Genomic DNA, 14325 nt, shown 5'->3' with positions numbered 1-14325 from the left:
CAAACTGTGGTCTTCAATAAATGGTGCTGGATATTCACATGGGCAAAAAGTATCTTGATCCCTCCCTTCACACAATACACAACAATCTATTCCAAATATACTACAGACCTAAATGTTGAAGGTAAAACAATAAAACTTCTAGAGGACAGCTTCAGAAGAAATATATTTTCATGACCACGGGGGTAAACAAAATTTTCTTAAGTGAAACATAACATGCACTAACCATAAAGGAAAATACTGCTGTATTACATTCAATTAAAATTAAGAATTTCTGTTCATCAAAAGACAGCATTAAGAGAGAGAAAACACAAGCTATACAGTGGGAGACAACATTTGTATAACTTTTATCTGAAAAAAAGACTCAATTCAAAATACATAAGAGAACTATAAATGGTTAGGAAAAAGACAGATAACCCAAGTTAATAAAAAAAAATCATCAAAAAACTTAAATAGGTACTTCACAAAAGAGGATATCCAAATGGCAATAAACTTATGAAAAGAGACTCAACCTCATTAACTACCAGAAATACAAAATAAAACCATCACATCTATCATAAAGGATTAAAAAAAAATCCTGACAATACAAAGTCTGAGTAAGGAAGTGGAGCAATTGAAACCGTCATACAATGCAATATCCAGTGCTTGTTGTGGAATCTTGTTTGGCAATATCTAGTGATGTTGAACATGTAAATTCCCAATAACCCCAGAACTCCATCCCATTTTATACCCACATAAACTCATACACATGTATACCAAAACATGCACAAAATGTTCAAAGCAGCATTATTTGTAAGAGACAAAAACTGGAAACAACCCAAATGTTCATCAACAATAGAATGGATAAATGGTGGTATATATATATCAAATGGATACTAGAAATACTATACAGCATTGGGACTTCCCTGGTGGTCCAGTGGCTAAGACTCCACACTCCCAATGCAGGGGGCCTGGGTTTGATCTCTGCTCCGGAAACTAGATCCCACATGCTGCAACTAAGAGTTCGCATGCCACAACTAAAGATCGCGCATGCCACAACAAAGATCCCGCACTTGGCAAACGAAGATCCCGCATGCTGCAACTAAGGCCCGATGCAGCCAAATAAATATTTTTAAAAAGAGAAAAAAGAAATACTATACAGCATAAAAAATTAATGAACTACTGTTACAGCAACACGTAATGGTGGATGGATGAATTTCAAAAACATCATGTGGAGCAAAAAGAGCTAGACACAAAATAACACATATTTAAGATTCCCTTCTCATAAAATTCAAAAACAGGCAACACTAATTGCAGTGATAGAAATGAAAATAGTGGTTACTTTTGAAGGAACTGGTAATGACTTGGAGGACATCTGTGGGACCCTTCCAGGGGCTATAAATGTTCCACATCTTGATGTGGATGGTGGTTACATGGGGGGGTTACTTATTTTTTAATTTTTTTAATTGAAGTACAGTTGATTTACAATGCTGTGCCAATCTCTGCCGTACAGCAAAGTGACTCAGTTATACACATATAGACATTCTTTTTTTTTATATTACATGGGGGTTTTAAAACTTGAAAATATTCTTTGTATACTTAATGGTTTGTGCACTTCTATGTATATGATACATCAACTTTTAAAATTACTTTAAAATTGTTCTAGTGGGCAAACAAAGGAGGAAATGGGTAAAATACTAAAAGCAGGATTCAATTCTTCAGAATCATGCAGTGGATCCTTTTGCAGACCTCAAAACCATTCCCCAAGAAGATATACTTAGAGATGAGATCCCCACATACATACGGACTCTTCTAATCAAACGTCCATGTATGCACTTTATCTTTGAGATTACAGGAATGATTTAAATATAGGTCCGATGCTCAGAGTTTATAACATGGTAGAAATTCAGTTTTAAGTATCTTGAGTAACCTCAATTTTTTATTTGTGTATTTATTTATTTAATATTATTTAAGTTTACTTAATAAATTTGAATTCTCACTACATAAAAGGTGGTATATCATCACCTTTCTAATTTCCTACCAGGTATATCACTTCCTCTCTATGGTATTTTCACATATCTTTTACTGTCTTAAAGGTTCATATGTGAATATTATAAACTGTTGGATAATTCATTTTCTCATATAGGGTCCAATATATGACTCTTGTTTGAATCCTGACTTACACAACGCATCTGTTAAAAAGAAAAAAAAATGCTTTTGTGAGATCAGGAAAATCTGAATCTATCTGGATATATGATATTAAATTACTATTAATTTTTTAGATGTGATAATGGTATTATGATATTTTTTACACCGAGTCCTTTTCATTTAGAGATACATACTGAAATCGTTATAGACAAAAATACATGACCGCTGAGATTTGCTCCAAAATAATTCGAGAGAGAGGAGTGAGATGACAGTGGGGCACAGCTGAAACAAGAGTGACCTTGAGTTGATGAATGTTGTAGCTGAGTCATGGATATGGGAAGCAGGAGTGGGGTGGAGGGAGGAATTTACACTATTCTCACAACGTTAGGGTACGTAATAGATCTTCCACAGGCGGGAAGAAAGAGCAAGAACAACAGACAAATGATTAATTTTAGAAGCCTTGTCATCTAAGAAAACACTACTGTAGTCTCTGGATACAAGACGTTTGTCTGCAAAATTCTTGACACGTGCTTCTGCCAGTCACACAACTAAATCACAGGATGCAACTGTAAGAAACAACACACTTTCAGTAGGAAAGGAAAACCGGGCATCACTGGAATATGAACATCACAACTTAGTAGGTGCATGTTTTCAACTACATAAAGTAATGCCTCTTTAATCCTCAATGAGTGGTAAGAAAGGGACAACTTTAGAAATGGAACTGTAATATAATTTTCCTCTTCATGAATTATACTTTTATAGAAGAACTACATATTCTACGAAATACTGGGATGTGGGACAAAGAAACTAAGGCTATTGTGTTTTAGCATCTTTCAATAATGAAGGGTCAACTTCAAATACAGTCTCATAATAAAATATTTTTTCTCATTACCTTAACATTATATTGAGAATGAGAATTCATATAATCAAAAAGCAGTTGGTAATTCTTGAACTGATGATCCCATTCCGTGCGTTCACAGTAGCGGAAATCATCTCCTAGGGGGGCCAGGACAACTGTGGTACGGAAAAGCTTTGACTTCTTTCGGTACTGATCTAGAAGCATCTCAGCCCTACAAAAGAAAAAAGGAAAATACTGCTAAGAAAAGAACAAGGGGGTAACTCATTAAAAAGTGTATTATATTAAAATAAAGTATTGTGTATTTTACCTATACTCTAGCTTAGCATAATTTATGAGACAGACTTTTTAAACTACCATAGTGATTTTCTTTATCCATTTAAAATATTCATAAATTCTTATCAGTGGGAAAAACCCACAGTTTTCCAATGGAATATTCTTAGAGAAATAAAGTCACATACCAACTTTGGCATATAATTACTGGGGGCATCAATGCCCTCCTAAAGGTCAGCCACAGAGATTGGCTCCCAGATAGCCTGTCATAAAACAATTTAGTCCAAGAAGACAGGATTTCTCATCTATATAAACTTTGAAGTTTGCTTTGACTTAATTCCCTTTCTCTAACTTAATCTAAAATTGCCTAATTAAACATAAAAAGGTATTTAGAATGAAGCCAATTATAGAACTATATTTCCTTTTCTAAAGGAAGAAAATCAACTCACTTAACACCTTCCATCAATAATCTGAGTATTCGTCACGGTGTCCTTGTTAATACTGATCAACAGATAAAGCTTAGGAGTTGAATGAGCTATTTTGGTTTCTATCTCTCTGGGCGCCAACCCATGACTCAAAAGGTCAGCTAAACACAATATGCTGCTGTGCTTTATATATTTCATATTCTCGTATTCTGTAAAAAACCCTTTGGGAGATGCTGAATTGGAGAACCATTTGAGGAAGTCTGGGAACACAAACTAAGAAGAAGGGCTTCTGAAAGTGAAATTAAACAAGCAGATGAACCCAGAGTAGTTCTCCATATTTCTAATGCCAAAGCTTAAAAAAACAGTGATAAATGACAAATACACTTTTTTACACACTATTCCAATTTTCATTTCAAGGATTATCCAGAATTAGATTCTAATTCACAACATTAAAATTTATGAAGAAATCTCAAAGAGTATCAATGATGGAAAGAGGCATTTTGTAGAAATTATGAAAAAATATTTAACTAAATTTAGAATCTCACATGATCTTTTTATATTGATAGTCTTTTTATATTGATAGTCTCTATATTTATATTAAAAAATTTAACATTTTGCAAATATTAAATTAGCAAAAATTTAATAACTTGGTGGGTAAAATGTAACCATAATATTCTTTTTTTTAAATTTAATTTTATTTATTTTTTTATACAGCAGATTCTTATTAGTCATCCATTTTATACACATCAGTGTATACGTGTCAATCCCAATCTCCCAATTCATCCCACCCCCACCCCCACCCCCTGCCGCTTTCCCCCCTTGGTGTCCATACGTTTGTTCTCTACATCTGTGTCTCAATTTCTGCCCTGCAAACCGGTTTATCTGTACCATTTTTCTAGGTTCCACATATATGCGTTAATATACGATATTTGTTTTTCTCTTTCTGACTTACTTCACTCTGTATGACAGTCTCTAGATCCATCCACGTCTCTACAAATGACCCAATTATATAACATATAATACTTAGTTTTCTGAGATTAGCATTCAATATAGTACTTAATTTTTACTAGTAATTTACTAATATTCCACATTTTCCAAAAACAATTTTAGATTATTACTTACAATTAAAAAACACACATATAATGAGATTAATCACACAGAAAGATATATAAGACCAAAGAAATACGAGGAAAAAATAAATACATAAATTGCCGATATAAGATATACTATGAATGAGCATCCAACTAGATCCCCCAGGCAACCAGCATAAAAAAGGGTATGCAATCATTTAAATGCATCCCAAGGTTTACTGCTGTAAGATATACCATATTTTGCATGTATATGTGTAAAACACGTAAGAGGAAAGAAATCACAAACTCTAATGAAGTGCCTTTTCTATTCAGCATCTATCCTAACTAACTCCCAAGCTCCTGCTCAGAAAGTGTCAATGCTGGGAAAGCCAAGGGACCAACCTAACCCACCTGGCAGGTAGTGGGTACTCACTAATGTACAGTAAACTTATGACAAATGCACTGACCAACATCACATTTAAAGATGCACAGCTGCAACTTGCTCTTCACTTATTCTACCACGTAAGAAAGAGCAACTTAACTAGAACAAAGAAAAAAAGAATTCCCTGAAACATCAAATCACCTGACATGTGAATCATCATCACATGTAAAATATATGGTACTAGACCAAAAACTGCACTTGTTGAAGAATGGTATTTCTTTATCTGCAAAGTAGAGGAACCTGACAAACTGAACTTATTAAATGTATCACCTGTACCTTATAGTTAAATTTCATTTTCTTTAGGAAATTAAAAAATCAAATGCCATTAAGCTGGAATACCCATGTCTGATCTTTGTTCATCACAACATCAAAAGGAAGGTGATATCTGCACGGGAATAACCAGCAGAGCTAAGACTTCAAGACTTGTAAGAAGTTTAAAAAAAAAAAACTATGTAGGTATTATATAGATTCTTTCATCCGTATGTCCCAGGTGCCTGGAAACCACTTTCAGAATCACTGGAACTGACTGACCACAAGGTGTGTTCTTGGGGGGATGGAGGGGGTAATCTTTGAAGGGTTCTATGACACAGCGACGGGATTACACAAAATGGTTCTCAGGTACTCTAAGGAGCACCCAAAAAAGAAAAAACGGGCCTCAAAATATCTATGAGTGCACTAGGATTCCGGTTACCCTTCAAGAAGTCTCCTATCCCTGACCACTGGAGCTGAAAGGAGTGTAAATACCATTCAGTTACAAACAGCTGTTTTCCCAAGTAGACAGGCAAGAATCCACCCGCCTTCAAACACTCGCACACACACACCGCCCCAATCCACCACCACTTCCTTTCCACTACTCCTTTTGCTACATAATATACTGGATTACTCTCTTAGCCAAAGTAGCCTGACCCTAGGAAGCAGGCTGTTCAGGGTCTCCCATTGATCCTCACTTCTCTAGGAATCAAGAAAATGAAACCAGGTTGATCCCGAACCTTGGACAGTTTTTCAAAACAACTATGAAAGCCAGATTTTGATACAAAGGATCCATGGCTTCAAGAAGGCTGCCAGGCTAAAATACTTTTGTATCTGCCAGTGAGAGGCTCACACTGGAATGTTTTCTTTATGGCCACAAGGACACTCAATGCAGAGACCCAATCCCACCTTCATCCTCACACACACTTTTTAAAAAGCCTGTTTAAGAATAAAGAGATTTGAGCCCAGAGCAACGATCTTACAAGGCTATATTATTTTTCTAGCAGAGTTGAGTGGTTTATATTACAATACAATGTTTTATTTTAATGCATTACATGCCACTAATTTTAAAGTGAAGAAATTAAACTTTAAAAGCACCAGAATTAGAAGTATAGGTAGCTTGGTTTAATGAGATGCTTCCATCATTAGGATAGTTTTCTTCTAAGAAAAAAAATAATTCATTCCTTCGATTTTTATTTAAAAATCTTTAAGTATAAATATTCCTAATTAAAGTTTTCTATAAGTCAAAAACATCAGAAAGATGCAGATGTGTATTCATCAGAGCTGGGCATCATTCACTATTACTGAAATTGTTGTTAAGGGAACAGATAATTACACTCTTTATGTGTTCCATTTCAACAAGTGTGTTCTTGCAGTTGGGCTGCTTTTCTTACCAATTTATACCATAGAGACCGTAAGTTTTATTATCAACAAAAGTATATGAAACCAATCAAACACAGTAGAAGGCTTTCATAATGAGGGCAAAGGAGACAGTAATAACAGTGTATTATAGGTTATCCATTGTATACTGATCTACTATTGTTCACTTTCCATTAAGTTATAACATACAAGACAAATAGTCAAGGCTCTAGTATTTTTAAGTTGCTTTAGATCTAGTTTGAAGGAATACCTTGAACAAGGATAAGCTGGCTACTAAAAACCATTTATTCAGTCCTTCAGCAACAAGCCACTGATGCTTGCTTGTTCAAGATGTCTTACAAAATGCATATTTTCGTACCTGTTCTGGAGATTTCCAAGATATATTGTTTCTGGGGGGACTCCCCAGGGACAACCATATCTGCCTCCAGGAAGTCGTTTAAAATCAAACTGGCAGCATATTTTAGGATCAGGTCCACAAGTGTGAGGGATGTCATAGCTGTAGAAGGGCATCATGTGGCAAAAAATATCTGTGACAGATCCCAGATCTAAAATAAAGAGCCAACAGACCTGCATTTATAAATTTTGTTTTCCCCAAACTGTTCAAATTTCCAGTACTTAATACATACATAATGCAAGCTCTACCCTAAAGCAACAACCCCTTCAACTACTAGAACACACACCCCAGCAGCGTTTAATGACCACCAGCCAGAAGGAAGATACTCACATCTGTCTCTATCTACCTCTTCTATCTAAACTTAGCTGAGACAGAAAAGCCCCGCCATAAAGCAGCATCTGCTGACCTGGAAGGATATAAACTGAGCAGAGGCAAAAGTTATAACCGGCTCATCCAAAATTATGGCCGTGTCTGTCCCTGGCTGCCAGCCCCTGCCACGTCTGCCCCCACCTCAGGTAATAGGACACTCTGAGAAAGACCACTAGCGGCAGAAACTGGGTGAGAAGAGAGGAAGGGAGTAAAAAGGGGATCTGGAAGAATAAGGGAAGAAGAAGGAGGGGGTTGGGAAGATACTGGGGAAATACTGGTTTTGTAGTGATGAGAAAGAAGTGTACTCAGGAGAGTTTTGTGGAGTCACCCTGATGTTCATCAATAAAGAGCCAATGATGCTTTTCTCCATGGAGGCAGAGGAAAAGTAAAAGTAATTTTCAAAAGCAAAAAGAAGAATCAAAACAAAGCAAACAAAAAGATACAGAAAACAAGCACTGGTTCCTGACACAATTGTTTTTAATTGAAACCTCAATGCCAATATGTGTTGATATCACTGCTTTCAAGAGGTCAAAAGCTTCCCACCAAGTAAGACTGAAGGACTTCGATAAGAGTTAAAAGTGGTATCTTTTTATGATTCTGACCTGCAAATACCTCTTCCCCTTTACGTATGGATCTCCAATTCTCAGCAATGCATTGCTTTTATAATAAAGACAGACAACAAGAAAAAACAAACAAGCAACATGTACATTTAAAAAAATTGAAAACAACTGCTCCATTAAGAACCAGAACACACAAAGAAGCTCAACTTGATTCCAAAACATCATTTTAAAGCAACATGTCCAAATCTATCAGGTAAGTCTTAAAATATTCCAGTTTTCTCTCATACTCCATTTAGTTAAAATAATTACAAGGTCTTTTCCAAACTTTAAAGCTACTATAATCCGTACATTTGTGTGCTGTAAGTTGTTTCCCTGAATCACATTCATGATTGTGACATCATGGATGCTGGTAACTAATGCTTGCTATCTGCACAGAAGCTGTTATAGTCCCAGGACTTATGGCAACTTCCTTTCCTTTCTGCTATGAATCAAGGACATACTCCACATCCTACTACCTCTCTTCATGCCATACTATTTACCAGCTCATTTACACATTTCAGTTTATCTGCTGTATTTGGTGGTGTTTGTCTATTATCAAATTAGACTATAATTTTCTTATAAGCAAGATTTCTTCTTAACATGGTATTAAGTACATAAAAGTACTCAGTAATTTCCTGGTGATGGATATTTATGGACAATTTGAATGTAAGCAATAGTTTAAGTAGAGCTTCCTCAAATTAATAATCCTTTTTATAAAAAAATTAACATGCTCCTTTGCATTTGATCAAAGTATACAGGATGCAATCCCCTACAAGCTATTGTTTTCCCTACAGATTAGGTTTAATTTTCCAGGATAAAAAATTATATAGCTAATATGTTTCCTTATTGAAAAAAACAACAGTACACATAAAGATACCATCTAAATTTACAAATGACTTTTCCGAAACACTTAAGGAGGGTCTAGATTACACAGAGAAGCAAGTATGATGTAAGGCAGTGATTTCTGAACATTGTCTTAGCAATGAAATCCTTTTTTCAGATGAAATTTTACCAAGAACTTAATACTGATGGTGGTATATACTAGGGGTTAGGGACCTGGGCTTTGGAACAGCACAGAACTGGATTCAAATCTCGGCTCTGTACCCACTACCTGTATGATTTTTGGCAAATGGCTTCACATATCTAAGCCTCCATTTCTTCACCAATTAAAAGGGATAATTATAGAACTAATTTAAAGAATTATAAAGATTCAATGAAAGAGTGAATATAAAGCATCTAACACCATGCATGGCCCATAATAAGGACCCAATAAATAAAATTAAGTAAGAAAATAAGGTGTTCTGAATTACATGGGGGTTGGAAAAGGCAAAGGCCTCTCAGGAGGCCTAAATCTTGTCACCTCTGCCCCAGCAAAGAGCTGGAGAAGTACATCGAACACCTGCGTGCCCACAGAACGTGTGAAAACAAGCGACACAGGTAATAGGAGGGATAGGAGGGCTGTTCTAGTAGGACAGGATTAAGGTTTTAAAAGGCAACTCTTATTAGATGCAGAGACAGGAGAGACAGAAGGAAGAAACACTGGCTGAATATGAGATATATGACTGGACATTAGTTCTAATGCACATACAACTTTGTGATAAAACAGGTACTTTTTAAAAGAGAAGTGAAAGCATTATTTGCAAAAGACTAATTACTTGTATTTATTTACTTCCATTAGGCTTAAAAAAGAATCTACAATGTTCTATAGATAAATATCTTCACCAATGCTTAAAAGACTCCTGACACAAATACATTGAAAAAACAATTATGTGTATCTTTAGGCAACCATATTTTCAAGACTGACACTCTGAATAAAACCCATAACAGCATGAGTTCATAACCCCTGTGAAATAACATCTAGGTCAAGTGAGATCTTCAACTTTCATCAAACCCTACATACCCCAATTCTGTCTCCAAAAAAACTCCAGCGTTTTATGCAATGCAAAATGTTTTTTAACTGCATAATGAACTCTCTGGATAAGTATGTGAGAAAATCCAGCACGTTTTAGAAGATAAGCCATTGTTGGTGAATGTCCAAAAGGATCGATAGACCAGCCAGACCGAGGTTTCACCCCTGTTGATAAAGAAAATGTGTTATTGTTTTAAATTGATAAATGAAATAGAAGAAGTCACAACACATTTAGACCCATCAGAGTTCTTTTGGTCTCCTGGATTCTAAAATAAAGGGGCTGCCCAGCGTTACCCTTAGTGAGCATTCCCAGCAGGACTCCCTGAGAGGAGGATTCTGCCACGGCTGTGTTCTCCCGGGCAGGGTGAATAACACTGGAAGTTAATCAGTTGGAGGTGAAATAAGCACTCTGCCACCTGATAGATATTAGAAAGCTACTGCACTCAGTGGAGCCAGAGAAATAACCAGGACCAACTCACTGCCCTCTAGGATCTAACAGTCCTGTCTTCTGTGGAGACGCATAACCCAGCAACTCACTGTTACATAATATAGAAAAGTAACCTAAGTCATTTCAACTTGCACTCCCCAACCCCAACATTAAGGGATTTTAGACTATCTTTTATAGCTTACAATAGTCCCAAATCATCATAATATACAGTAGCAGAAATGGCCAAAGTAACCGTACCATATTTCATTTAATCTTAAGACATTTTGATGCTGGTGCTTTCTACCAAGAATGGGTCAATAGAATTTTTCACACCTGACTCACACCGATTCTAAGAGTGAAGCCCTGAAGATATATCTCAATTTCACAGAGGATAAAATATAAAAAACATAATAAATGCACAGATTAGAATTAATGAAATAAGATTATTCATTGGGCATTATACAAATCTGATCATTCATTTATTCAGGATTCTCAAAGAAGGCTTCTACAAACAACCTATAAATGGACATAAGTAATATAATTGTTCTCATTTTTTTCACTCAAACACCTGTTTAGCACCTTGCATATGCCGAAGACTAAAAGAGGCCCTAGGATTACAAAAATGAGGTAATCTTGATCCTGATTCTAGTTGCAGAGATTATGATGCAAATAGGTGTAACACAGGATAACAGAAAAGAGAACAGAGAGAACTCTGTAGAACAATACTGAAGATTAACACATAGGTGAGAAGCCACCAAGGAGACTGAGAAGGAAAAGTCAGAACTGTCAGAGGACCAAGAGTATGTGTCAAAACTCAAAGTGACCATATAATTTGTCCATTTCACCTATGTAATTTACCTCCAAAAAATTATAAAGAAATCTTGAACTCTATTTAGTAATTTTGGGTTTTTGTGGTAGTATAGGTTTAGCAATTCTGAAACTTTCATGTATTTCAAGACTGAGTAAATTAGAATAAAGGAGCCAGGTTTTACACTGTTAAGAAAAGGAACTATAGAATATGTAAATATGAAAGAACAGAACCCTATGATACTGAGTTGAAATAGGAGACAGTAGTACTAACATGAATAAATATACATATATACACACAAATATATATTTAAACAAACTCTATATATACATATACACACACATGCACACACACACACACATTTCCTAGCTCAGTGCAATAACACCTCAGTACCAAACAACATTATCTTCGATCCCAGACTTTGACCTCTAAATGCCATGCTCCATTAAAAATAACCTTAAAGAAATTACTTATTCCAGGGCTGAGGCTAGGAAAGTAAAGATAATTCTGGAACATATTCTTGGGGCATAAATTAAAGAAATGGTCAAAGAGTCATGGGAACATATAAAAATAAATCAGGAGATAGTTGAAGGGCCTTCCACTGGCCAAATGCAGGACAACTGGGGAATCAAAATAAATAATAATAGTACTGGACTATAACCCATTGAATAAAATAAGAATCCATGAGCTCACAAATAAATTGAAAATAAAAAGGAAAGCTCTTCCTTTTAGTATTAACAGAATACTAACTGATAATTATAGAAGCAAAGATGGAATTAGAAAATCATCAATGGCTCCTAAAACTAAAACATTAAAGTTTGATGAGGAACAGGATATTTACCTATTCTCAATGTATCTCCTACAAATTAGTTATGAATTCGAAAGGCAGAAAATGTAACAGTACAGTAAAGAAAATTAAAAGACACAACTTAAACAAGTGATCAAGAATAGCATCACCAATATGGGGACAAAGAGATGACAAGTGCCTTCTGACAGGATGCATTGAGGACAACAGAAAATAACTACAGTGATATTCTAGCAAAATAAATTAGGTTAGATTACATAGATAGATCAGATAGATAAATAAGCTAAAGCTAATCATAAGGAAATAGACAAACTCAAATTGAGAGACTTTCTACAACAGAGGTCTGCACTCCTCAAAAATATCAACGTCAAGAAATCCAGAGAAAGGCTGAGGTCTGTTTCAGGTTAAGGAGACTAAAAAGACATGACAACTACAAGCAATACATGATCCTAGGTTGGATCCTGGATTGGGAGGGGAAAAAGCAGCCTTTATTAAAGAACATTATTGAGACAATTGACAAAATTTGAATATAACCTGTGAACTAGATTGTAGTATTGCTAACGCTCCTGATTTGATAACTATCTTCTGCTTATCTAAGAAAACATCCTTATTTCTTATGAAATAACACAATGAAGTATTGAGAGACAAAGGGACAAGATGCCTCCAGCTTACTCTCAAATCGTTCAGAAAAACACGTATGTGAATCTAACTAGAGTCCCTGGGTATCCAGAGAAGACTGGTTTCAGGACCCCTGAAGACACCAGAATCTTTGGATGTCAAGTCATATAAAATGGTGTAGTAGTTGCATATAACCTACACACATCCTCTTGTATACAGGCATACCTACGAGATACTGTGGGTTTGGTTCCAGACCACTGCAATAAAGCGAATATCACAATATTTTGGTTTCCCAGTACATATAAAAGTTATGTTTACAGTAGTCTATTAAGTGTACAATAGCGTTATGTCTAAAAAAAAATGTACACACCTTAGTTAAAAAATACTTTATATGTGGAGAAAAAAGAACCCTTGTGCACTGTTGGTGGGACTGTAAATTGGTACAGCCACTATGGAAAACAGTATGGAGAATTCGCAAAATATTAAAAAGAGAACTACCATATGACCCAGCAATTCCACTCCTGCGTATTGATCTGAAGAAAAAAAACCACAAATTTGAAAAGATACATGTACCCCCATGTTCACTGCAGCATTATTTACAATAGCCGAGATATGGAAGCAACCTAAGTATCCACAGATGGATCAATGAATAAAGAAAATGTGGTGGTGTGTGTGTGTGTATATATATGTGTGTATATATATATATATATATATATATATATACATATATATATATATAATGGAATCCTATTCAGGCATATGAAGGAATGAAATCTTGCCATTTGTGACAACACTGATGGGCCTTGAGGACATTTTGCTGATGAAATAAGTCAGACAGAGAAAGACAAATACTGTAATGATTTCACTTATATGTGGAAGCTAAAAAACAAAACAAATGAACAAACATAATAAAACATAAACAGAGTCATAGATACAGAGAACAAACAGGTGGTTGCCAGAAGGGAGGGGGCTGGGAGGAGGAAAGAAATAGGTGAGGGAAATTAAGAGGTACAAACTTCCAGTTGCAAAATAAATGAGTCATGGGTATGAAATGTACAGTGTGGGGAATATAGTCAATAACTATGTAATATCTTTGCATGGTGCCATATCTAGACTTATCGTGATGATCAATTTGAAATGCATAGAAATATCGAATCACTATGCTGTAAAACAGGAACTAACATAATGTTGTAGGTCAAATATACTTCAAAAACAAACAAACGAACTTATAGAAAAAAAGAGATCAGATCTATGGTTACTAGAGGTGAGGGTGGGAGGAGAAGGAATTGAATGAAGACAGGCAAAAGGTAAACTTCCAGTTATAAAGATAAATAAATACTAGCAATGTAATGTACAACACGATAAATATAATTAACACTGCTGTATGTTATATATGAAAGCTGTTAATAGAGTCAAATCCTAAGAGTTCTCAGACAAGAGAAAATTGTTTTTTCTGTTTCTTTAATTTTGTATTTATATGAGGTGACAGATGTTCACTAAACTTGCTGAGATAATCTTTTCACGATGTATGTAAGTCAAATCACTATGCTGTATATCTTAAACCTACACAGTGCTGT

At 35.4% G+C, this 14325-nt stretch overlaps 1 protein-coding gene across 1 annotated transcript in view; it reads right to left on the bottom strand.

Annotated features, from left to right (window-relative positions):
• MAN2A1 (mannosidase alpha class 2A member 1) overlaps window positions 1-14325 on the bottom strand; it is a 161164-nt gene that overhangs the window by 79869 nt on the left and 66970 nt on the right. Inside the window, exons 6-8 of the mRNA XM_007110943.4 lie at window positions 10082-10255; window positions 7178-7364; window positions 3017-3194 (exon numbers count right to left, since the gene is read on the bottom strand). Of these exons, the coding sequence (XP_007111005.1) occupies window positions 3017-3194; window positions 7178-7364; window positions 10082-10255 (539 nt within the window). The remainder of the gene's footprint in view (window positions 1-3016; window positions 3195-7177; window positions 7365-10081; window positions 10256-14325) is intronic.

This window comes from Physeter macrocephalus, chromosome 8, assembly GCF_002837175.3.
Source record: "Physeter macrocephalus isolate SW-GA chromosome 8, ASM283717v5, whole genome shotgun sequence".
Taxonomy (NCBI): Eukaryota; Metazoa; Chordata; class Mammalia; order Artiodactyla; family Physeteridae; genus Physeter; species Physeter macrocephalus.
Note: the sequence above shows the minus strand (reverse complement) of the source record. Positions and strands in the feature narration are given on the sequence as shown.